This window comes from Cyanistes caeruleus, chromosome 1, assembly GCF_971803275.1.
Source record: "Cyanistes caeruleus chromosome 1, bCyaCae1.hap1.1, whole genome shotgun sequence".
In the NCBI taxonomy this organism is placed as follows: domain Eukaryota; kingdom Metazoa; phylum Chordata; class Aves; order Passeriformes; family Paridae; genus Cyanistes; species Cyanistes caeruleus.
In genome coordinates this window covers 51,146,921-51,171,146 of record NC_141701.1, presented here as the reverse complement: position 1 = coordinate 51,171,146, position 24,226 = coordinate 51,146,921, and the positions used below count along the sequence as shown (strand labels likewise).

The 24,226-nt window shown below is 37.5% G+C and overlaps 1 protein-coding gene across 23 annotated transcripts in view; it reads right to left on the bottom strand.

The window, feature by feature from the left end:
• The window catches only part of PTPRM (protein tyrosine phosphatase receptor type M), a 440,472-nt gene that overhangs the window by 65,498 nt on the left and 350,748 nt on the right, over positions 1 to 24,226 (bottom strand). For 18 of the 23 annotated variants that reach the window (XM_086892399.1, XM_086892410.1, XM_086892474.1 and 15 more), the window contains one exon: positions 21,844 to 22,031. In XM_086892399.1, the coding sequence (XP_086748525.1) occupies positions 21,844 to 22,031 (188 nt within the window). Of the gene's footprint in view, positions 1 to 21,843; positions 22,032 to 22,791; positions 22,804 to 24,226 lie in introns of all 23 variants that reach the window. The other 5 variants (XM_086892393.1, XM_086892403.1, XM_086892431.1 and 2 more) reach the window with 1 other exon arrangement.

Sequence of the window (24,226 nt, the reverse complement as noted above, 5' to 3'; positions counted from 1 at the left end):
ATGCTCTTCAAGCCAGCTGTTGTTACAGCAGACATTTCAGTATGCATGTCAACTGCCATTCTATTAGTAGAAAATATTACAATAATTATGATGAAACACTTTCTGAAGAAAAATTAATTACAGAGAGCTGCTTTATATGCAACATGAAAACTGGACAGTGATGCAGCAGGAGGATCATCTTAGGATGAATGTGATACTTTTGTGTGCTTTAACTCAATACTGAAGTGGTTCCCATTAAAAATTAAATATTTGCCAAGGGCTAATTCACTGTGACCCTCAGACTAGAAAATAACTGCAGTATCTCAAATGAGAGGAGGAGCTAATCATTGCAAACAGAAAAATCTATTTGCAGTGATTAGCTCCCCTTCTCATTTTGCGAAAGAAAGAATTTTTTACATTATTCCCTTTCCTAATTTAAAATTCGTAAGGCAAAAAATATTGGAAAGGACCTACATAAAAGTGCAGTTTGAAGAGGTTGAATGTGAAGAACAGGGTGAGATCTTTAGAATAAAATTTGTATATCTGCTGTCATCTTTCCCAACACATTTTCTATCTTAGATTTCATGCTTCTAGATAGGAATACTACAAAAAAAAATACATCTTTGTAAGTGCTTTAAGGTCTACAAATGTAAAGTGTGGAATTACTGTTTTTATTATTAGTCAAAAACCAAGCAGCAACTTTTCCAAAACATACTTTGTAGTTGCTAGGAGACAACTGTGTAGTATCTTACAATGTCATTTACAAAATGCAAGCTCTTACAAGCAAAGAAACAAGAAGTTAAGGCCATCATAAATCTCTCTGCCTACTTAATAAGCAAGAATATTACCTGTAGGTTCAAAGAAATGCTACTGCACTGTGTAACAGTCTTAAGTTTGACCTGTGGATTTGTTTTTAAATGTATTGGTCTTTATGTTATCTGATTTTCTCTACTGACTCTGAGTTTCTTCACTGGTAACATTCACTTTCCATTGCTATTTCTAAATGACCAGATTACAATGTATTTTAACTACACTGGTAATTTGACCTATCCAGTTATAGGTACCTCTTGATTTGTTTTTTAGTTACATGCAGAGAATTACCCACACTGTCTACTTTAAGCTGGCCCAGACAAATAACAATGATCCTAATGGAGGTCCTTATCTAAACTCAATTAGCTGGAGAATAATCTTAAATTTCTACTATAGAGCCCTTTGAGCTGCAGCTAAATTAGATGCCTAAAATGCCCTGAATTTGATAGTGAAGATTCATTACTAGTTTAACACTAATGCTGTGTCTATTTCATACATGAAGATTACAGATGGGAAAAATGCATCCACTGAAGTCTGAGTTAAGATCCTAGGGTCACATTAGACTCTTCATATTTACAAACCCTAGTAAATACACAGTTAAGCAAGTCCATAAAGGACAAGGATCTTCAGGCTCCTTTAATGAACACTGCAAGATTTGTGAGTGCAGTAAATCTGTAAGTTCGTTGGATTTTCAGTCTTCAGAATCTGCTAAATATCTGTGGTATGTGAGGATGTTCTTGTGACTTAACAACGTTGTTTTTATTTTTTTTAAACAGAAAATTGAAATAATCACATTCCGTTTGTTGATAACTCAGTATTTAAACTACTAAGGAATTAAAAAGGGTCACTAAAAGTTACGTTAAATGAAATCTGTAGGAAGGCCCAAGCTATTAAACAACATTTTTAATCTTCTAGTCACTTTGAGGGAAGCTTTCATCATTGAAAATGCGTCACCTGTAGGTAATAGATCTCCCCAAGTGTTTGTGAGCAGTGGTAAATTATTTCACTGATGGCAACCCACTGTGTGCAAGCAGCTCTTCATACTTCAGTCATTGCTTTGGTCACTGAGAGCATCTGTGGATGACAGCCTGCCACTAGAGAATATATTCACCATCAGCTTTTCCTTCCCTGTCAGCTTCAATCACTGAGAATTATGTCCAGTTTTCAAATAATGGAATTTAAAAAAAACATTTTACTGTGCCTGCCCTTGAAAAGTGTCTGTTGCAAGAGCCAATGTGAAAATCTATCTAATCAATGTAAACTGCCTTCAGCAGCTATAAAGCACTTACTGGTGTATTACAGTAGCCTAAGTCTGAACACAGAAGAAAAAAAAAGAAACCCAAAACCCAATAAAGACTGCTGCAAATAGAATATATTGATGTTATTGCTAAAACTCCCTTGTTGTGTTCAGATTTTTCTGGTAAAATTAGGCTGATAAGTTTATATAAGGTTTTCTATGTGTAAGATATAAGATGCAGATCAGTTTTAAAGCAGATACAGACTTACAGCACCTCTCTGATATTGTTCCCAATGCTCCTTTATGTGGTTGTTCCTCCCTGAACTGATGTAAAAAAAACCTCAGAAACATCCACTCAAGGGTTTGCATAGCCAGAGGTAGGAAACAGTCTTTTCTTTCTCAGGTGAATTTAGGCTAGTCTGCATTACACACGAGAGTAAGAGTAGGAAAGCAAAAGTCCTTCCAGTCTTTTGAGACACTAAACATCATGCTCAATGCCAACATTAAGTGTTGAAATGCAAGGGGAACTATTACCTCCTGCACTGACTAATTGCAGCATGCCTTAACAACACTCAGACTGCAAAACAAGGACTAAAACCACACAGGTAAGACAAAATCTGGTACTTATTCTGTGATTGCATTGGTGTACTCATTTTTCAGAGGCAGTGCTTTCAGTTAGTGCATTACTCAATATGTTTAAAAATACAAGAAAGTCACAGGCTTTGCTACTCCCTGGACAACTGGGAAGTCTAGTCAACCTACAGCAGCACAAGGAAAACATACTAAAATTATCATAATGCTTCAGTATAATATTATGAATGATGTAGGTACTTGCACCACTTACCATGAGTTAGCTCTAGATGACAACAGCATTGGGAAATATACATGAAATTTAGTTAACACTATGGGACAAGAGAGTAGCTCATTAGCTCACTAGAACAGAGAAAAAATTTAAGTGAAAAGTGAAGACTGTGAAGGTGTAGCACACCTTCAGGAACAGCAGGTTGTGAGTACCAGCCATGCTGAAGGCATGAAGCATGAAGGTGCTAAGAGCATTTGAACAAGATAATCAAGAATAAGTTCTTTTTTCTACCCAGTCCTATATTTGACAGTGTCTGGAGTTGTTTGGGGAAAGGACCCAGAGGATGAGGTGACCTGAGAGTCTGTAGGAGAACACGTGGCATGGCTTTCCACAACGCAGACCCACACAAATTCCTTCCTGGAATATGTTGTCTCCTGTGGAGTGGAAGTTGTGGAATTTGTAAAACTGCACATACTGGTGACTGAAATATTCTGGTAGCTTAGTACATTTAGTCTCCAATAACCAATTGTCATTTGGTCTTAAATCATGACAAGGCTGCAAAAAAGAGTGTCACAGAGTACTCCTGTAATACCTAACAAAGAATTACTTTCCGTATGTTTTTAACCCAACCTATTTATGAGATCTGTTAGTGTAACTTCTTTTCTCGCTATCTAACACTGAAGATAATACCTGAAACTCACCTGCAATATTTGACAGGACTATAAATCTTTATAGATTCTGCAGAGCTGTCTAAAGATTTGACAGCTAACCTAGTTTTGATAGGCTTTCAGAGCCGTTTCCATTTTACCTATTAAAGTTTTAAAAATTCCATCACTTTAATTCCTTTAAAATTCTTTAAGATTAACGTATAAGAAAAGATTTTAGCAATATGGTGACTTAGTAAGAGGACTGCCATAGAACATACAATTAAAATTCTAATTTAGAAAGTTATTCTCTGGCATACTAGACAGCAATAACTTAACCTCATTAATCTTCCTGATTTATCTCCAGCAGAAAAATATAGTATGTTGATAGGATTTCATGATCCTTTTTTATAGAAAGTACCCTCTGGGTACAATATGCACATTTGTATTGTAACTAATGTGCAAGATATATTGTTTTTAACTTGTGTGCAAAAGAAAATAAAGTTGGTCTCAGGCACTGCTTATTCCCTCTTATGTAAATGAATTTCCTGCTTTTGGAGGATTTTATGAATACTTTTCTTGTACAGCATTGTGGGGTTTTCTTATCTCCCCATTCCTCCCCACCTTTTATTTTATTTCTTCACACAGTACGTAATTAAGAGTGCAAACTTGAGTAAGACCCATGACTGTAATGTCTTAAAACATAAAGTGAATGAACACAGGACACTCTGAATACCAGCTAATTGTGTGCTTTGATAGAAAACCAAAGGACGACACTGATCACCACACAGGCACTATCCATCCTTTTGTAAACAAAGCTATCTGCATCATTATTCATTAACTGAGCCATCTCCTTGCTTCCCCCTCATGTTGTTCCGAAGGAGGGAATTACACGTGTTTGTTGTACGCACAAGTGAAAAATGATGCGGAGTCATTTATTTCTTCATGAGAAATCCTACCCATCAGGACACAGGTATTTCTTCTCTACAAGGATGGTGAGGCATCGGAACGAGACGTTGTGGATCCCCCATCCCTCAAAGGGTTCAAGGATAGGTTCTGGATAGGGCTCTGAGCAACTAGGGAGACATGTCACCTGTCCATGGCAGGAGGGGAGGAATGAGATGATCTTTTATGTTCCTTCCAACCTAAACCATCCTGGGACTCTGATTTACCCAAAAGCAGCAGGACTCCAGGTCGCATACAGTCCACTGAATGTGTAGGTAAGGTAAATTCTGAATTGAGTTCTTTATACTGTCTTCAGAAGGGTAACATGTAAATACCTCAAAGGACTTGGACAGAAGGAAAAATACTCACTCTGATCACTATGACATGGTTTGAACGGTTTGAGGCTGGAAAGGAGAGCTGTCTTAAAATGTCGTATAAAGGCAGAGACATTGAATTTGAGCTAATGCAGGTTTCCAAGGTACCATTATAACCAGATTTTTCACCTCTTGTTTTTAATTTCCAATTTATTCAGGAAAATCTTTTTCAAGTTCCTTTCTGCCAAGCAAAACCTTCCTTCCACAATGCTACTTAGAGGTACATCACTCCTAGATTTTCTTTAATGTATTCAGAATGTTATTAGGCAGATGGTTTCTAAAAACTGGTTTTAGATACCTTAGAGTTTTGAGAACATTATTTGGAATATTTTTGTGCACTTCAAATTTTAATTCAAAAAGCTAATAAAAGATGTAAATATTTTTTCCGAGTCTAGCCAATTTTTCCTCCTAAAGATTAGCACTCTGGTATTTGATTTACTTTACAAATAATAAAAGCTTGCCCCAGGGAATGGTTTCAAAGAGCTAATGAAATATTATTGAAGTACAGCATAAAGATGTGCTGTGAAAAAAGAAGACAAGGACTGCAGATTTGTTCTTCCTATATTAAAGAGTTTGCAGCTGGTTTAAAATATAACAAAAAAGATAAAAAAAAGGAAGAAAAGAAAAAAGAAATTAAAAAGAAAAATTCAGTGCGAGACAGCAAGAGGAGGAGTAGAAGAAAATACAAAAAAACCCAAAAATTAGTCACCAGAAGAAAAAGTCTATATTTGACGGAAGTGCTAAGCTTTGTGTTGCAGTTATTAAAATTTTCTGTTCACCCGTGTTTTACATAGTGATTGATGAGAGCTACTTCACTTATTGCCTAAATATGCTATGTAATGAACAAAACAAGGCTTAAGGATTCCAAGAAACTTTTCTGAAGTGGGAAATACTTTCCATGGGAAAATGCTTCTTTTCCATGACTTGACTGATGCTGTAAGCCTGTGACATTATTCTTTGAGCAACTATATTATTTGAAAAGAGACTATTTAATATCTGGGCAATTCTGGTTACTGAAGTTTATTTCTTTTGAAAGGTGATCAACATTAAACTGGCGGACACATACACTGATAAGAAAGGTGACTTCTGACACTTTTCTAGGTAATCCAGTAATATTTTTGCCTGATTTTATCTGAATATATCATTGTAATTGAGACAATGCTCTGAGCTCAGAATTCACAAGAACTGCCTGACTTTAAATTATCAGCTAAAACAGGCACAGAAAGCCTGATAAGATCTTCAAATCCCCTGTAAAGACAAGCTGCTTGTGATTTAGAACCACACAATTTGGAAAAAACCTTCAGTGTAATAAAATTCCCTGAAGCACCAGAAAACGGCAAGTGGAAAAATGAAACAAAAGCAAACAAATGTTGAATTTGAAAGGTGAATAAACCCCTCCCCTATCTTCATCCAAGTTGTAATGTACACACAGCTGATCTAACCTTTCAGAAGTGATAAAGCACCCCTCAGATTTGGCTCACTAAGTGGGCCTCAAGGGTTTCCACGAGTGTATCTCGGCTGCTCTAGTTAATATAGTTTGAATAGAAGATAAGAGAGAGAAACAAAGCTCACATAATAAGATTTTAATTCTGCTACAAGGCAACACTGACATCACATTTAACTACAAGATAAAAGCCAGAGTACACTGGCGTGCACAGATGGAACACAAATATTTTGCACACTGCTATTTTTCCTGTGGAAAAGATAGAACTTTTCAAGGGAAGTGAGAGCAGTAGGGTATGGTAAAAGGGATAAAGGTCTACTTGCAGTGCCCTTTCAAAAAAAGAACAGCACTTCATTGTGCTGGCTCATTAAATTTTTTGATCTTCACAGGAAGCTTTGGTGCCTCGATGTCTGCTTTGCTTGTTTGCAAATCCACTATTTGCTCGCATATATAAGGTCAATCAGACATTCCTCTGGGCTTGACTTTTAGGCCAGCACTTTCCTTGTTGTAAAGAAAAAGATCTCCTATTTAAAAGCTACATGTCTATTTACCACTTTTCCTGGCTGGTATCCAGTCCCTGAGCATATAATTTTCTACACTCTCTTGCTTTGGGGAGAGCAGTAATGGGTCACAGTAGAGCCACTGAGAACTTCCACAGCAACAGGAGCCCCCATTACTTCACTATCCAAAAATACTGGCTCTGGGTTTTAAAGTTATGCTTTCCTTTTCCCAGACATCCCTCTGCAGGCTCTCATTCTGTAATTGCTTCCTGTCAATCATCTTCCCTTTGGACAACTGCACACTTACTGGAAAGGTGAATAAAAACTTCGAAAAAATGGTGTTGGTCCTAGACAATTTCCTGTCTGTCTGAGAAACTACTCAAAGAATGACACAGAGTGTTTAAGAGCATATAAAGATAATCAGCATAAAAACAGTAGAGGTAGTAATGGGATTGACAATGACGACAAGTGTTGCTGTCAATTGTTAACCTGATTATTTTTAGCTTGCTCACTGTACACTGACAGACAGCAGACCTTCAATACAGCCTCAAGACTGCTCGTTAGTACAACCAGTGTGTGCCAGCTTAGGCACACTAATGAAGAGCAGTGGCTCAACAACCTGAATTGCCTTATTTTGATGTTTGAAACATATATACAGCACTTTTTCATTTCAAGAGAGGTAATCCTGCAGAAATTAATCAACCAGGCTTAAAACCAGACAGGTCATTCAAATATATAATACACTGAATTGAGGCTACTCCAAGGCTGAGCTAATGGTTAATGTGTAGTGGAAGTACTCTGTGAAAGTTAACAATGAAGGAGGGACAAAAGGGGTTGCTGTCCCTAAATGCTCTTATTTGAAGAGCAGTTCTGCATCATCCATCTGACATCAGGTATGTGGTACTAATATCTTCTCAGTAGAAAAACACAATGCATATATGACAGTTCCCCTACAGCACGTATCCACAGGAGCTTATTGATGGACATTTGGATTGTCCACTTCTCTTTCCATGTAATCAGCTATTATACTCCTGATCCCCAAGACAGAAACTTCCAAAGAGCTTTGAAAAGCCTTCTGAACTTGTACTGACCTTGTGCAATACAATGGTGATCTCTGAACATCCCAGTGCTAATATCTCCTCCTTCTTATCACTCACACAGCTACATTCAGAGAATACACTCTGCAATTGAAATAAGTACTGAACTAACTAACAGAAAAAATCTATCTCCAGCAATAAGGATGGAGATGGGAATTTGTGCATCATAGAGTTACTTACTGGGCAAATGTGGAACAAGAATGTTTCTTCTCCTCTAGTTTGGTGGTGTTTTATGACAATATGGTGAGGACATGAAGGTGACTTGTTTATGAAGTAAAGAGAGCTAACTGAAAAGTCACCCCACGTCTATGTTAACACAAATGGATTCACAGACATGAAACCTAACAAAGAAATAAAGGGTTAGTCACAAAGAGAAATTCAGTGCAAAATATTGTTTATATTCAGAGCCTTAAGAACAGAAAAGAAGCAATCATAGTTCTGCACTTAGATCACACCTATGACATTATCCTGTGGATTTTGTCCGGCGTGCAGGACCCTTCTGAACATATCACCTAGCTACTCTTTTGTTCAGATTCAGATCTTGCTGAGTATCAAAACAATCCTCCAGTAATGAAGATTGAGGTTTAATGACTTGATGTGTAATTTTGGATTCTGCAACCTGCTTCCTGATTTTATCTTTTGCATAAACGGAACAAAACACAGCAATTTATCAGCTATCCGTGGACAATTCAAGATTTATATACATTGCAGCTCTAAATTTTTATTTCACACTTCCTTTCATTATAACACTGAACTCAAGATAGATTAATTGAGGCAAGCCAACATTATAACAGCTCTATTGAATAGCAGCAGATGCCTTTATTCTCTTCATCCCTCTATAAAACAAAACTTTAAAAAATTGGAATCTCTATATAAATATTTCCCTTAGAAGACAATACAAAGATTCCAGGCATCTGTTTCTCATTAAGCCAATTACTAGTTGTTTAAAATAACAACTCAGTAAAGTCCGTATTTATTAGATTTCTTAATAAACTCTATGAGCCAAATTCTGCAGATGGAACAAGAAAAAATGATGAAGAGTGAGCTAGATGGACAAGAGTGACCTAACACTGAAATGCTCCAATCCTGGCATTAGGTGGAATAATAAATATCCAATCTAAACATCCCCTGGCACCAACTTGAGGTTGTTTACTTTTTTCCTGTTGCTTGCTTGTTGTTGAGAGAAGAGACCCATCCCCACCTGGTTACAACCTCATTTCAGGTAGCTGAAGAGACAGGTAAAGTCTTACATGTCCCACTCTGGCTCTCTATCTTGCCCTAAGTCAACCTGAATCTTAGTTCCATAAGAATATATTAAAAGCATATAAATTGAATACCCCAAAAAAGTATGGTTTCCTGGGTTTTTTTGTATTACCTGAATTTGGAAGCTATCATTCTCTGTAACTTCACTGTAGTCACAATAGCTGGCAACTAAACTTGTCATGCCACTTAAAATACAAACACTTGATATGACACCATATCAAACTTGAATTCTGGCACAAATCAAGACAATTTTTCTGTTTTTCATTAGAAGATGCTGAAACTTTTCCAAGCGTGGGCAGAAACTGTATGGTGAATGGAGTACTTCACTGCATCATGCATATGAATTTCAGCTTTTAAAAATGTGCTGTACATTAGTGACATTCAAAATAGTACTTTCTACAGAGTGGTTTTTTTTTTCCTTCATAAAAACAGAGAGGAAACCAATATTTTTAGGTTTTGGTTTGGTCTGGTTTATTTTGAATTTTTGCACTATTAAGCTTGAGCACTCCAAAACACTGTTGCTCCACACTAAAACAGTCATGTGGGTAGCACTATCCAAATATTTCATGACACTGAAAAGTCACGTTACTATTACAGTTCCAGATTTGTCAGTCAGGTTTCCAGGGACTCCAGCAGGGAGTGAGTGTAAATACTGATGAAGGGCAAGCAGACCTCTGTGTCAGTGTGCAGTTAGACAAAAACTTAATAACTCTGTTAGTTTCCTGGCCCTTGGAAAAGGACTATTTTAAAAAGATAAAACCTGATCCCCTACATGATATTTAAGGAAATTCCACTGTAGCATACTTCTGCTAAAAGAAAACATCCTCCTAGTTATGTCAAAATTAAAGACATATGCTTCCCAGCTAGACTGTCCTTCTACCTCAGCAATGCTCAAATATCAATTAACAGCAGGAATAAAGCGTTTTTAAAAAATGTCGCCAAAAAATAAGAAACACACAGTCCCAATAACAAGAAATAAAAAGCAATCCACAAAACAGTTAAACTTTAAAGAAGCCCTAAATCCTGCACATGGTGTAGCTTTTCTAGCTTTCTTTGTGTGCCAGAGATACATGTGCTTAGTAAATACCAGTGAAATAAACACAAATGCTGTGCAAAAAAACTGACAAATGGAGGGAAAATATGTCAATCTCAAACCAGATCTACAATTAAACATATAAAAAGCATGAGCAATTTATGTGATTTTCCTTGTATTCAAACACTTTTGTATGTTCTAGCTACTGTCGCTTCTATAGACTTGATTCACAATGTAACCATCAAAACTTAAAATTCAAGCTGCTGATGTTGTAAAAGAAGAGACAATTAAAAAGTCAGTGGAAAAACTGAAATGTGTAGAAAACTACTAGGAAAGCAGCAAGACACCAAATTTTCTTAGATTTTAAATGTGTTTCCCAGTGCAAAACCAAAGGAAATGCTTTGGTATGGTTGGAAGCTCGAGCTATTTAACTTCAAAATTCAGATAACAGTGCCCATTTTGCTCTCCAAAACATGAGAAGAAGTGGTTTACTGCCCACACTAGGAGTTTAATTCCACTACCTCAATGTACTGTAAATAATATAACTCTCTTGAAAGGGTCTAATTAATGGAAACAAGATTCTTTACAGAATAAAGCACTGCTCAGAATAAAGGCTCAAGGACTAGGCTTTAGCATAGCAACTACATGCATTTTTATATAAAAGCATTTTACAACTGAATTTCTTTCTTTTTTTTTCTCTTTCCCTTTACAGCACCATCAAGGTGCAGCTCAGTACACAGCAGTCCTGAGGCCCACCAGTGACAGTGGCCCAGGAGAACAGCTAGTAAAAGAAAAGAGCTAGAAAACACTGAGGATTTGATCTGATTTAAGGAGCAGTTTGTGTTCTTTATAAACTGAGGTGATGTTAGTTCTATAAAACTGACTACCAGTATGGGAAAAAAAGAGAAAGAATTACCTTTTCACATCACATTGTTTGCTGTATATATACAGGGACACTGATTTATTTTTTTATCTTTTTATGTGAGTTAACAGCCATACTGGGTCAAACCAGAGGTCCATACAACTGATTAGTTTTTCTACAACAGAACTAGTAGCAGATGTTTACAACGAAGTACGAAGAATAGTGCAAATAGAGAGTGAATCTTTCCCCAGCATACCCTTTTAGCTTCTAGCAATCAATGGCTTTCCTGAGCAATCTCTTCCTCAGCCAGAGACTGCACACAGCCATTGTGTTTAATAATGAATTTGTCTAGCCCATTTTTTAACCCATTTATAATTTTGGCTTCACAGCATCTTGAGGCAATGAGCTCCACAATGTAATTATGTGCCGGGTGAAAAATATTTCCTTTTGTTCATTCTAAACCTGCTGCTTAATAGCTTTGTTGGGTGCTCCTGATTCCCTGTATTATAAGGAATAATGAATAATTGCTGTTAGCATTGCAGAAGTAACACTGATCTCTGGAACAGCTCAGAATATCCTAAGGGGGTGTTAGAGCAGCCAGGAATGAGTGATATTTCACTGTCCTAGAAAGAAAGTAGAGACTTGGTACTGGAGCTGATAAAGTGGCTCTGTGTCACTTTTAAGGATTTCCTTACTCATATAACCTTTACATAGTTTATTATGCCAACTTTAGGGAAACTGTGCATGAGTGCTACACAGAGCATAAAAGCTGGAGTTCAAGTATGAGCGGGTGAATGAGCAAAACTACAAACCCAAAATGCAGACTTCTACTTTAGTTTTCTTTGTCCAGCTTGACAGGAGATACCAGTGAAAAACAGAAACAACTGCAGATAAAAAAAATCAAGGCTAAGTGAAGCAGATATCACAGCCTAATGCAGCAGACAATGTTCTGAAATACTTTTCAAGCAAACAATACACTAAAGTGTTCTGGCAATGACTAATAGTTGACAGCACATGGAAGAGCAATACTGGGATCACAAAAGACTGAAGAACTGTTGCATGCAGACTTTCTCAAGATTAAAAAGCATGTGTCTCAACTTGACAGTCATGCTTCAGATTCAGAGGGCTTTGGAAGGACCTGAAAAATCTAAAAAGAACTTTGCGCTACAAGCTTTTCCCCACCTATTTAAGTCCCCTCTGTTCTTTTCTAACTATTCATGTGGGGTTGGAGGTAGGAGCTTCTACTGCTGTTTCCTGAGTAGAGGATGCAGGATCTGACCTACCTTTCTAAAATTTGTTATGTCATACTGGAAGTCTGTTCTTGGCCATCATTTTTGGCAAGGGAAAGCACAGAGAGGACTCATGTAGATATTTAGTGTAAACAATCTGAATGGCAATATTATCTCATATCACAAGCTCTGTGACACAGCTGAGTATTTAAGCATCAAAGGCAAAGTATTCCTGTTGTCATCTCCCAGACTAATCAGAAACTATGCTTAGTTCAGGAACCAGTACTGCACTGTGTGGAAGCTTCCACTATCGCAAAGCAAGCAGTAGGAGACATTCTATTCAGAAAGGAACCCTTTCAGCATAGAACAGAGACCAAAATCTAAAATTTCACAAAAAGATCTTATGCCCCCTTTACTGCAGGCTCCCTTTGTTAGCTGAAGGCTAACAAATAGCAATGTCTGCCTCTGAACAGCCCCAGCTTGTGCATCAAGGAAGGTTCTCATTTCTTTTTATTCCCTTTGGTGTGTGGAGTAAGAGCAGAGATCGCCTGTCTCCTGGAAACCCAGACCTCTTTCTTGTAGATACAAGAACTTCTTTTCTGTAAATATATTAAGAACAGTTATTATAGCATAGGGAAACACCTTAAAGCTAGATGAGTAATAACTGAGCTCAGCTGATTTAAAAAAAAACTTAGGCCACTTATTTTTAACACAGACCAAGGCAGAGCACTGTCAGTCATGAATCTTTTTAAGACATACTAAGAGGAAGAAACTGCACCATTTTTGTGGACAGATATACAAGCTTCTTCACTATTATATGAGCACGCCTATGACGTCCCTTGTGTGGCTTCCATTTATGTAAATTGTAAAATGAAAAACAGGAAAGAAGGTAGATTCAAAGCAACTTCAAAACAGTCCCTTAAATCCCTTTAAAACCAACTGAACTTAAAAACATGTGCTTAAGGTCTTCCCTGTCTTGGCTTCCAAATCATGTTACAGACGTAAACCTTTCAGCTTTTGTGCGTGGATTTATGTCAAGTGACTCCGAACTGATGTTTCTGTCTTGTGAAGAAGTGTCAATATTACGAATTTTCATCAGTCTTGAACTGAGCTGCAAACCCAGTACCTCCAATAATTTTACATGGCTGATGCTGCCATCATACCATTTCTGAAAGTCTGACTCTCCCTGACAGTATTTCACAAGTCCCCATAGCCAGCCTGCTTTTCCTTCTGCTCACACCTCCTGGGCTGCTTTGTTTCCAGGGATGCTCTGGACTTCCCATCAGCTTTGCTCTGGAGGCCGATTTTCTGCCCATCATTACTCTGCTCATCTTTGCCTGACTAAGGTGCCTGCACCTTCTCACAGCTGTTTAGCAGGCCATGTCCCCTACACCTCTGAAATGACTTGCTGTGGACCCAGGGCGACCTCACTGTTAATTAATGAGACAGATGCAGAGCCAAGCAGCTCAGAAATCAGCACAGCCCCACAACAGAGCAGGCAGGGGCATCACGGATTCCCGGTGTGATGGGTAACCAGGGGAGCAGCTATCACACAGACAGAGGCAATGGCAGGGAACCAGCAGGAGGGAACAGAAGCTTGCCAGCCCCCTTGTCTGCCCAATTACGACCTGGCAGATTTTCAGTGGACTTAACACCTCCTGCAGACTCTTTTGGGCCAATCAAATCATTATGGCTTTAACAACAACAAAAAAATCATTCCTGCCAGAAAATGATGAGCATGTGTTCCATTGACAGGACAATCACTAAAACACTACAGGAAACGTGGAAGAAGAAGTCTTGTATTCCAGATAGAAAACTTCTTAAAAGACACTCTGAGCCACAGGCTATATAAAAATATAAATTTTAATTTCTTGAAAAATTTGTAATGACTACTTTAACTTATTTAAAACAAATGCATTATAGAAAATATTGCATGCTTTACATATGCTGTGGATAAACTGATGCTGAACGAAAATCCCAATAGCTAAATTACGCTTAATTTGATTTGAAAAGTGTTTCTCTCACTTTACAAACAGCCAGTAATAATGCTCTGGTCATGAGACCAGCAATGCACTAAAATGCCTAATTATTTGTAGTGAATAAACGCAATCTATAGAAAACACGGAGTGTATATATAATTAATAGATTATAATTGCACTTAACATCATCTGCATAATTTAAAATGGAATAACTTCATGACTGATTTTTTATGTCTTTTTAAAGGGCACTAATAAAATATGAAGAAGGTAAGAAGGTTTATATGAGTAGGAAGTGATGAATAATATCTTGAACATTAAAGCACAATATATTATTCTGTGCACATAAATTGGACCAATTCATTTTTGCAGGTGCAACGGGAAAAGTATGGTACATCAGCACTTTTCAAAAGTAAATAATATGCTAACTGAAGAAGGGATTACAGATTCTGATCAAATATTCAATGTCTTATTTGAATAATTAATAAGTCAGGCTGGTGCAAATATGCAGCAAATAGCCTGCAATGTTTCAAAAACTTTTCTTTCAAATCATACTTGTCACTAGCATTTAGCATGTTTAACCTATCACCTTACTGCTGTAAGCATTAAAGCCATTCTTTCAGATTTCCCTCTGGAAACTCACATTATGGCTGAAATGACGTTCAGTGGCCTCATTTAGTTTCCTACTGTCGTGTTCAACAGCCTGTAACAATACAAAGATTGGCTAAATCTGAAATTAAACCCTGATTTCAATAGGTACAGAGAGAGCATAGATTTGATACTAGCAAAAGCATAGCAGCAGGATCAGTCGGCAAAAATGACTGACAGACCACCAGAGTGAAATTCACTGCGAAAGTCTGCTTAGTGCAGTTTGTTTCTCAACCTGTGGCTGCCAAAGGGGACAAAGACAAGACAGGCAGGAGAATAATGTTGAACAGATTTCACATGCTAAAACAGTGGAATGATGTGTGTTTGTTACTAATAATAATAGACCTCTGTGTACATCCAAACATGTAGGAAGGAAGCAGTAGGATGGAAAAGGTTAATTCTTTCCATTAATATTATATAACCCCTGTGTTAATTACTTGGACTTAACACATGTGGATACAGTATTTTCAAAGATCTGCTCAGTACTAAGTTGACAATAATCACTGAAACTTGGAAACTATTTCTTTTATTGCTCCAATTTTACATTTCACATGCCCACAAATCTTTCCAGAATAAACTGAGAAAGATTTTGCAATGGCTTCAGAGAATAAAAGATCCTAATGATGGAGTCGTAGGTCAGGAAAAAGGGGAGGAAGATTAAAACGAGTTCTGAAAGACTGCTGTGATCGCTGGACTCAGGATTGAAAAAAAACCCCACAACCTCCTAAAGCAAATTGAAACTTTATTACCACAGGATAATGAAGTGCCAGAGGCACATCCACAAAACTGCATGCAACAGTTAAAATTATCCATTTTAAATGCTTATGTAGGCTCACTCATTATGGATCAGGAATAACATCAGAGGTGCTTATCATGCTTTAGATTAGATTTAGATTTTCAGTCCAGCTATGCTGAGATATAAAACAAATGCCTGCTAAATATCTGATCATGGAAAAGACTCCCAGGGCATCTTCAGGACCAAGAAAAAATGGCATGTTAAAGCACATTTTTTTCTTGCTGACATATTTTGCACTCATTCATTCATTTGCCTCAGCATGAGCCAGGACTACCAGACTCAGTGGAAGCAGCAAATGATTGAAACAGCTGCCAGAGTTCCTACACAAGAACAACCTGCACTCGTTTATCCATCCAATTGATCAGCTTAACAATCTATATCTCACGACTTTTGAGTGGACCAACATTTTTCTGAGTGGATCAATACCACCAGTTCCTGTTTTAACTGCTTGGAGAGATACAATGGTCATCAAAGACGCAGTTTAAAGCTACCGGGATTTCCTTAAAGCATAGTCTAAACTTTACATACAGGACTAAGTCTGGCAGACTTTCATGAAGAAAAAAATTTGGCTGAAATAGGTATCCTTGTTCTTGTTAGGTGTCCTGCCTGAGATCACACACAATTCAGACTGTTCAGGCTGCTAAGAAGAAAACAATTGGTCCATACCCAAGTAAATCACAGATCAGTACCAAAAATAGCTGAATCACAGCATGAGCAAACAGCTGCCTTCACCCCACTGAGAGTAATCCTAAGGATACTGGAAGTGTTCTAGTCTATACACCTCTGCAATTTTATTATTCAAACAGATAAAAGCACAAAGCCTTTCTAATGAAGCCATGACCTGCCTAAATTTATTTTCGTTGATAAGAATAAATTCTAATTAAACCTGCTTAAACAAAACAAATCAGAGAGCTGTTTCTGCATATACAAGCATTTTATTTAAATTGGAGGAGAATGCATTTAGGAAGAGTGGGAGAGGGATAACAGTGTGATTTAGAAAGCTGTGGGACATCTTGATCCCTGGGCAGTTAACCACACTGTGACATAAGGCAGTGTCACATGAATGATATTAAGCACTGTGACAGCACTTCTCATCTGTGTGAAATCTGTTAAGAAGAGAAATTCAGGGTAATAAAAGATAGGTTTAGAATTGCATAAAACTCGCTGACAACAACAGACATTCAGCAAAATAACTGCCCTTCCTCTGAATGGAAAAAAATCCCAAACTGCCACACAGTTAAAATTGTTGACAACTGATTCTTGCTAATCAACAACTGGAAGTCACCCATTCCTCTACAAGACTTAAAAGGACATTGCATGCACTGGGAAGCTGTCACTAACAACATAGGTTATTCACCAGTGAATGTTGTTTCAGGTTTGGGATTCCTTTATTTCAACAATTTGGTATTGACCTGCAGTACCTTAGGACTTACAAACCAAAACATGCTTTGTGGATAAGGCAGTTGCCAGTTTTTACTACTTCTTTCAACCTTCCTACATATGGTCTCCACAGTGCCAGGTCCTCCTGTGCTCAAGTGTCTGGGATAATTCCAACCAGGAACAAGTTACCTGGTGTTGTTGGAAAGCTTTTGCAGATCCCACTGCAGTGTGAAGCAAATGGTTATGTCTGAAGAAAATTCTTTGATAAAGGAGGAGTACCTGCCTCATATAAAGGACCTTCATATCCCGATTTGTTGGGGTTATCCCAACATGTATGTATGCATGGGGTTATCCCATACATGTATGTATGAGAGAACACTTACATAGTAATATATGGCTTACCCAAACCAATGCAACTTTCCAATATTACAGATTAACAATTGAACTGGGCATTCCGTGGTTGTTCTGAGCTCCATCTAAACAGATGAAACTTGACAAAAAAATAGTAGCAGTGATCTCTATGGATGAATACTTCTAACAATTTTCCATGCCATTTTTCACTGGACAAGTTCTAACTCATTCACTTCCATCTCTATCTATGTTACATTTAAAATCTCTAATGAGTTTTCCTCTGTATTACAAAAACAGAGAGAAACAGTTACCTGCTCCTGGTTCTTGAAGACACAGATGTTGTCCTTCCTGTATTTACACCCCCATCCTCACCCACTGCTCCAATATCTGTTTTCTGTGTAACTTCTGTCCTGTGTGACAGAAAATAACCTGCACTGATTGTGGTACTGACTGTCTCAGTCAGGTGTTTCTCAGGTGTTGCAGAATATCAAATAAAATCAGAGAAAAAGATGTGATAAAAATGCACAGGTTGGAGGTGAGAAAGATCAGTTGGAGCCACAAGGAAAACGCAGGAAAAAATAGGGACAGCTGTGTCCTACCAGTAGCTATAATAACATAACATTAAAGAAATACTCAAATTTCCTACTGTTTTCAAGATTTCAGAATAGGGTCCCAGAAACACAAGTCTTAAAGTGTTGTGTGGCAGCAAATTTGTCTTCCAGCAGGAACCAAAGAGAAAGAAAAGATGCAACTGGAGACTGGGTTTGAGTGACAGGATTCTAGTCTGTTATGGCTTTGCCTGACAGCAGAAAATGGAAATTACACCAGACTTCTTTCAAAGTCAGAAATTATTCTAAGAATGGTTTGGAGAAAAAATAAATCCAAAGTAGGAACCTATGGGGCAAACAACATCCATGAAAATAATTCCTGCTTGTCTGCAATACTTTCTGCCTCCGCAAACAAGGATCTGTATTTCTACTGGTTTTAGCAAGTTTTCCCCCCCATTTTTGTTTCTTAAAACTGTTTTTTATTTTTCCCAGATATTCCATTGGCCAATGGAATTCTTTCAGTGAGTTGGGTTTTACTGACGATTACCACATCCACTTTAGCGTATCTACATTAGCATATCTTCTGAAGTTCCATTTAAATGAATATACTGCTATTAAAACAGAATTTCTGTCATACCCACAATTATTTTCAACACTCTTCTCCAAATTCTTTTTAAATTATCCACTTCTTAATGATCACCTTTGACCACAACCACCTAAGGTATAGCTGAACAACGACCATGGCCAGATAACCTATTTTTAAATACTTTTGCCAATCTATAATAGGTGCTCAGAAGTGCTAAACTGAAATGAATTGTTTAACACACATTAGATAACGTATTTCATGTTCCTAACCTTGACAGGCACCCTGAGCCCATATTCATCTATTTAACTATGTTAATTTAGACATTAGTACAGTTACAGTGGTGCAACACATCAGAATGAAGACCATGCAGCACAGAAGGAACATATTTGGTGCAGTTTATCTTGACAGTATATAATATTATTATATCTGAAATAGTATTGGTTTAATGATATAAAATATTTTCCCGACTGAAACAGTTAACTGCCAGAAAACCTTGAGAAAGGCTGTGTTTGACAGAAGGGGAGGAGAGGGAAGATGAGACACACGATAGGGAGGAAAGCCTTAAAGATAAAGCTACATGGATGAATCTTTTTTAAAATTCTGTTATTGACACAGTCCTGTTAGTGACAGTAAGTGAGGCTGATCTGAGCAGGACACCCTTTGCAAATCTTGGCTTTTCAAAGGAACCTCTGGTTTTGAGATAATGGAAGCTCAGAACTCCCTGTCATGGAACATAATGTGAAATTGATTTTTCAAGGCTTTATCTACACAAAGTTGCACTGGTTTAATTAAAGGTGTGTTTTTAAATCAATTTTGTTAAAGCAGTCCAAGCTCCTGTGTGGACACTCTGAAATCGATTTGGAACTGTCTTATGTCAACTAACCTCAATTTGGCAAAGAACCACTTTACACTGAGTAGTCACCAATTTAAGTTGATCCAAAAGCAGGGTTAAAAATAAAACTTATCTGAAATTGTAAGACTTTAATGAATTTATCTGTTTCTGCCCTAGCTATGCCAAACCATGCTGGCCTCTAGTAGCCTAATTAATTGATCTGTTTAGGGAGCAGATGAACTCGCTACTTGGATTTATGGCCCTTTGACAGATGGACATTTTTGAGAAAGGATATAGTGAAACCCCTGTGAAAGCACTGAGTCTGAAACCAAAAGGTGACAGGTGTAAGGAGGAAGAAGTGATGAATTGCGGAAGTCGCTTTTCCCTTTTCTAGTTTCTTTGTTTCTTTAATGCAGAAAGAAGATGAGCAATGAGGCTCCCTCATGTCCAGTGAAAGCTCCCCCATGCTGTAGTACTGGGGAACAGATTAAATAACCCACAATCAGTGTAGGGGTGCTTGGGAAATCAGACCAACATTACGCTGTCAGTGTGACATCTAACACCACTGGAGCCAAGATAAAATCTCTCCTTTCTTATGGGTCTGGCAGGGGATAGAAAGGATTTTAAAGATCCACTGCAGACCAGCTATGTGGATATTCAGCAGAGTTCAAGGATTTCTGTGTAATCCCGGTCATTTGCACTCCACTAGGCCACAAATGAAGGTCTGCATTCAAGCCCACAGCTTACAGAAACGCATTTGTGTTCTTTCCACACCCGAGAAACAGACAGGAAAGCAGGCAGTGAAGTTGCTACCGGTGTGGCCCTAAGGACATGTCTACATGTTTGCTGTTCTACAGACAGGCACAATATTGGTCCCTCCAGCCCAGAGCAAGGGCCTGATCTTGCATGCAAGAACAGGAGCCTTCTCCCAGGAGAACAAAGGGGTAAAATCCTGCAAAATAGGGTGTTCCCCCAAGCCCCTGAGTATTTGGAGCTATACATACTCAGTATCCCAAGTGTGTAAATCCTAACGCAAAGCTGAGCAGTGATCAGGTAAGTACCAGCCTGCTCAAAGATGGTTTTTCAACATTTATCTTTTGCATCAGTTGTGCTACACCAAAAATTTGTGCATGACACTAACAGGACTTAAAATCACATATATATGCTCATGGTGAACTATAGCTCGAATTATTGAGAATAGTAGCCCTAATTATTAAGTTTTATTTTAAAGCACTTAAAACTATCCATGAGAGCAAGTGCTCTGTATTCTTGCACTCCTCTGAAGTGTTCCTAATGGGCAGTGTGCTACTTTACTTTGTGTTCTCTTCCAAAGATTTATTTTCAGAGTGAATCCTGTGTGAATTTCTCCTGAATCAAACTCTTTCCCTGGTGAGACTATATAATCCTGATGTCTTGTTAGAGCAAAAACCATCTATGAGACTTCATTCAAAACAAATCCCCTGTCAAAGTTTCTTCCTTTTCATTTGGACATTTATCCTTCTGATAATATATAAGGAAGAAATTCTTTTGTTGTCTGGTTAAGATTTGTAAAGAGGACAGTATCAGTCTGCCAGAAATGTAAACAAAGAGATTTGCAACCTTTGCAGCGCTAGAATACATTGGGCAGTCATTCACTGCATATGGAGGAAAAAGAGCATTACTGCAGTAGTTCAATGGAAAAAAACCCTCAAATATAGGGCTAGTTATAGTTCACTCTGATTATAAAAGTTTCCATAGATAAAGAGGAGCTTTTGGGTTCCAGCTTCATTATTTTAAATCCTCCTTCCATGTCACTATTAACAAACTGCACCCTGATATGTATTGCATCTACTGGCATTAGTCATGACTACACCTACTGTCTGTAATGGGATGCCATTCATCAGCTTGGTAGGCTGAAAATTAAGTGATTTTCCTGGAAATTGTTTCTCAGCAGAATCATTTGATCCACTGTAGTTAAAAAACCATGTCATTGGTTGCACTATAAATTCCATTTTACAGTCTTGATTTTATTTTCTTTTTAATAAATTAATTGTAGTATTCCTCTAGGCTTAATGTGGGCATAAAAGGTTTTGGCTGATGAGCAAATCTTTTCCAAACACAAGAATTTTCAATTCTAACACTTCTAAATAACAGTGGCATAAAAAACCTCACAGGAACAAACTTGTTTAAGTCAGTCACACAAATGAAAGTTGACAAGTGATTAGGTCCTCCTGGGAATGAATTGTTTTCTACGTTCCAGGGGAAAAAAATGTCATCAGTGACTTTGGAAGTGGCCTGAAGCATGGGTTTTGGAAATCTAATACTACAAATACCAGTTTAAACAATTACATACGTAAGCAACTTTTCTAACACAAAGCTGGCACGACAAAGTATGAAGTTCAAAAAACCACCACCTCTTGTAAAACGCAAGCAGTATACACACTCGCAGAAACTCAGCATCAGACCCATACCACACATACCAGTGGTCCAGAAGACATAATAATCAGATCCTTAGACATGACACTTACTTCATACTCCTCTTTAAATCCGTAGCCTTCTGCACACTTCATCTGTGTGATGTGCTGTAGCAAGTCAGCTACACGGATGGCTGGATGGAGCTGTCCGGTCTGGTAGGGCACGTCCACCGGATCTCTCTTCTTATACGTATGGGATTGGACCAGGCTGCTTGTGTCACTGGCCATCGTGTGGGTTTCATCTAGAAAAAGAGTATCTCATCATCTACTGGCTCATTTTCACTTATTGAATGAAATAGAAACTACAAAGATTTCTAGAGGAATGGCAGAAATCTGACACCATCAGCATTGGTTCTGTCTGTGAAGGCTACACCAGAAGAACAGTAAATCCATGAGCAGTTTACACACGGAAATTGCAAGACTGATTGGAATGAGGCAAAGTCCATAGTTCTACAATGGAAGCATTGCAGAGCAGTCCAAACTCTAAGATTGTTTTAAATATTGCTAGCTGATTGCAAACAAATTTTAAAACAGGCGTTTTGTTTTAAACTGCATAGAAGTTTCATTCTGAAACTTCAACAAGTCCCATAGAATGAAACTGGACTTGCATCTTTTATAGACTACTAATGTGTTGTATTTTACACTGCAAATTTAGAGCAAATGTTTGGAGTGAGCAAAATAAAAAGATGCACAAAATGGCTTATGGTTTCATCAAGCTAGGACTGCAATGGAAATGGAGATCTGAAAACGACACTTGGAGACAAACTACAAGAGGACAAATGCAAAGGATCATCTGGTAAGGAGAAATGTCTTGACTGACTGCTGAACATGCTTTAGGACCACGGTTTATCATGAGCCACCATATCAGGCATGGAATGTTATATGTCAACTGACATGCAAGCCAACAAACAGGAGACCCCCGTGGGCTGGTTAAAGTTTTTATGAGACACATACTTCTCCCAACCCTCCACATCTTTTCCATGGGGCAAATGGGCAACTTACCATTGATTGGCACTTTTAAGAAGATACATATCAGGAGAAAAAAAGAGGAGGAGAAAAAGGAAACAGGGCATAAGCAACAGTACTACATTAATAATTACAGGTAATTTTATGTTTTTAATTAATTTAGTCTTTACAGAATGATTCCCTAAATGAGTCAGATTCTGATCTCAGTTTCACAGTAGAAATTAGATTTACTAAAACCAAGGTGTCATACTGTGAGTCAATTCACACAGATGGAACTGAGATCAAAACCCATACTTAGAAGTAAATAGATGTGAAAGTGCACTCTACCTAAGGAAGCAATATGACTTGCTTCCTGTATAGATGGAATTCTAAAAAATTTATTCAGACTTGACAAGAGAAAAAACCCACCCCAAATTCTAAGGTCCTAGAATCATCATAAATATTTTATCTGTTTACTCAAATAGTAATTTTATATATTTTAGAGTTTTTAAATTTTAACCAAAATTGTTAAATGGTGCTTTGACTTATTCAAGCTATTCCTCTCTGACTGAACATTGAAAAAAAAAACCCCTAAATCTGTATAATGTTTATAAAATAAGGTATTTTTTTAAAAAGTACTACTTTGTACAATAAGCCATATGAAAGGGAAGCATTCAAACAATATTTTCACTTTTATAAGTTAGATATATTATAGCAGAAAGTTCCACAAATACCCTGTATGGATTCTCATGTACACACCAAAAATACTAACACACCTTGTTAAAGGTGAGATTCTGGGCTTAGCTGTACTAATCAAATCATATTTCAAAGATGGTTTGAGGTCCCCTCAATTCCCACTAAGACAAATGAAATCTGGTCCTGACTAATCATACAGTCAATATGAACTGTGCATTGACATCTAAACCAAAAACAGCAGAAAAAAATTGTATGGGTATGAGTATGGCCACTTCACTCCTTTTCCTGTCACACTGCTAATCTGGTCTAATGCAGAGGAAAGGGATTCATCTTTTAGTCATAAAATTTTACAACTTTTGTCTGATGTGGTATAAAATTGTTCTGCAAAGCACCTTGGGATGCATGGCATGAAGCGTGGTATACAAGTGTAGGTACAGTATGTTGCTGCTGAAATGGCACCTGAAAACTACAAGGTGGCTAAGACACAAAAGACAAAAAAAAGTGTAGAAAGTTGAGAATGATTTTTTTGGGTTGCTTATTTCAATTTTAGAAACAGGTTAGAAAATTTGAAGATTTTTTTTTCTTTTTTACAAACTGCAAAATTCTTTGCAACACAGACTGTAGTAATTAAGATGAAGGCAAAGTTATCAAAGTCTTGTACTATGCAAGCATCAGTTTAATACTTATGAACTCTTTCCTGCAAGCTCCCTAGTTTTAGACTAAGTTTCCTCTTTCAGTTTCTTTATCTCTTATAGCTGCATTAATACAGAAGGAGTTATCATTTAAGCTTTTTTAA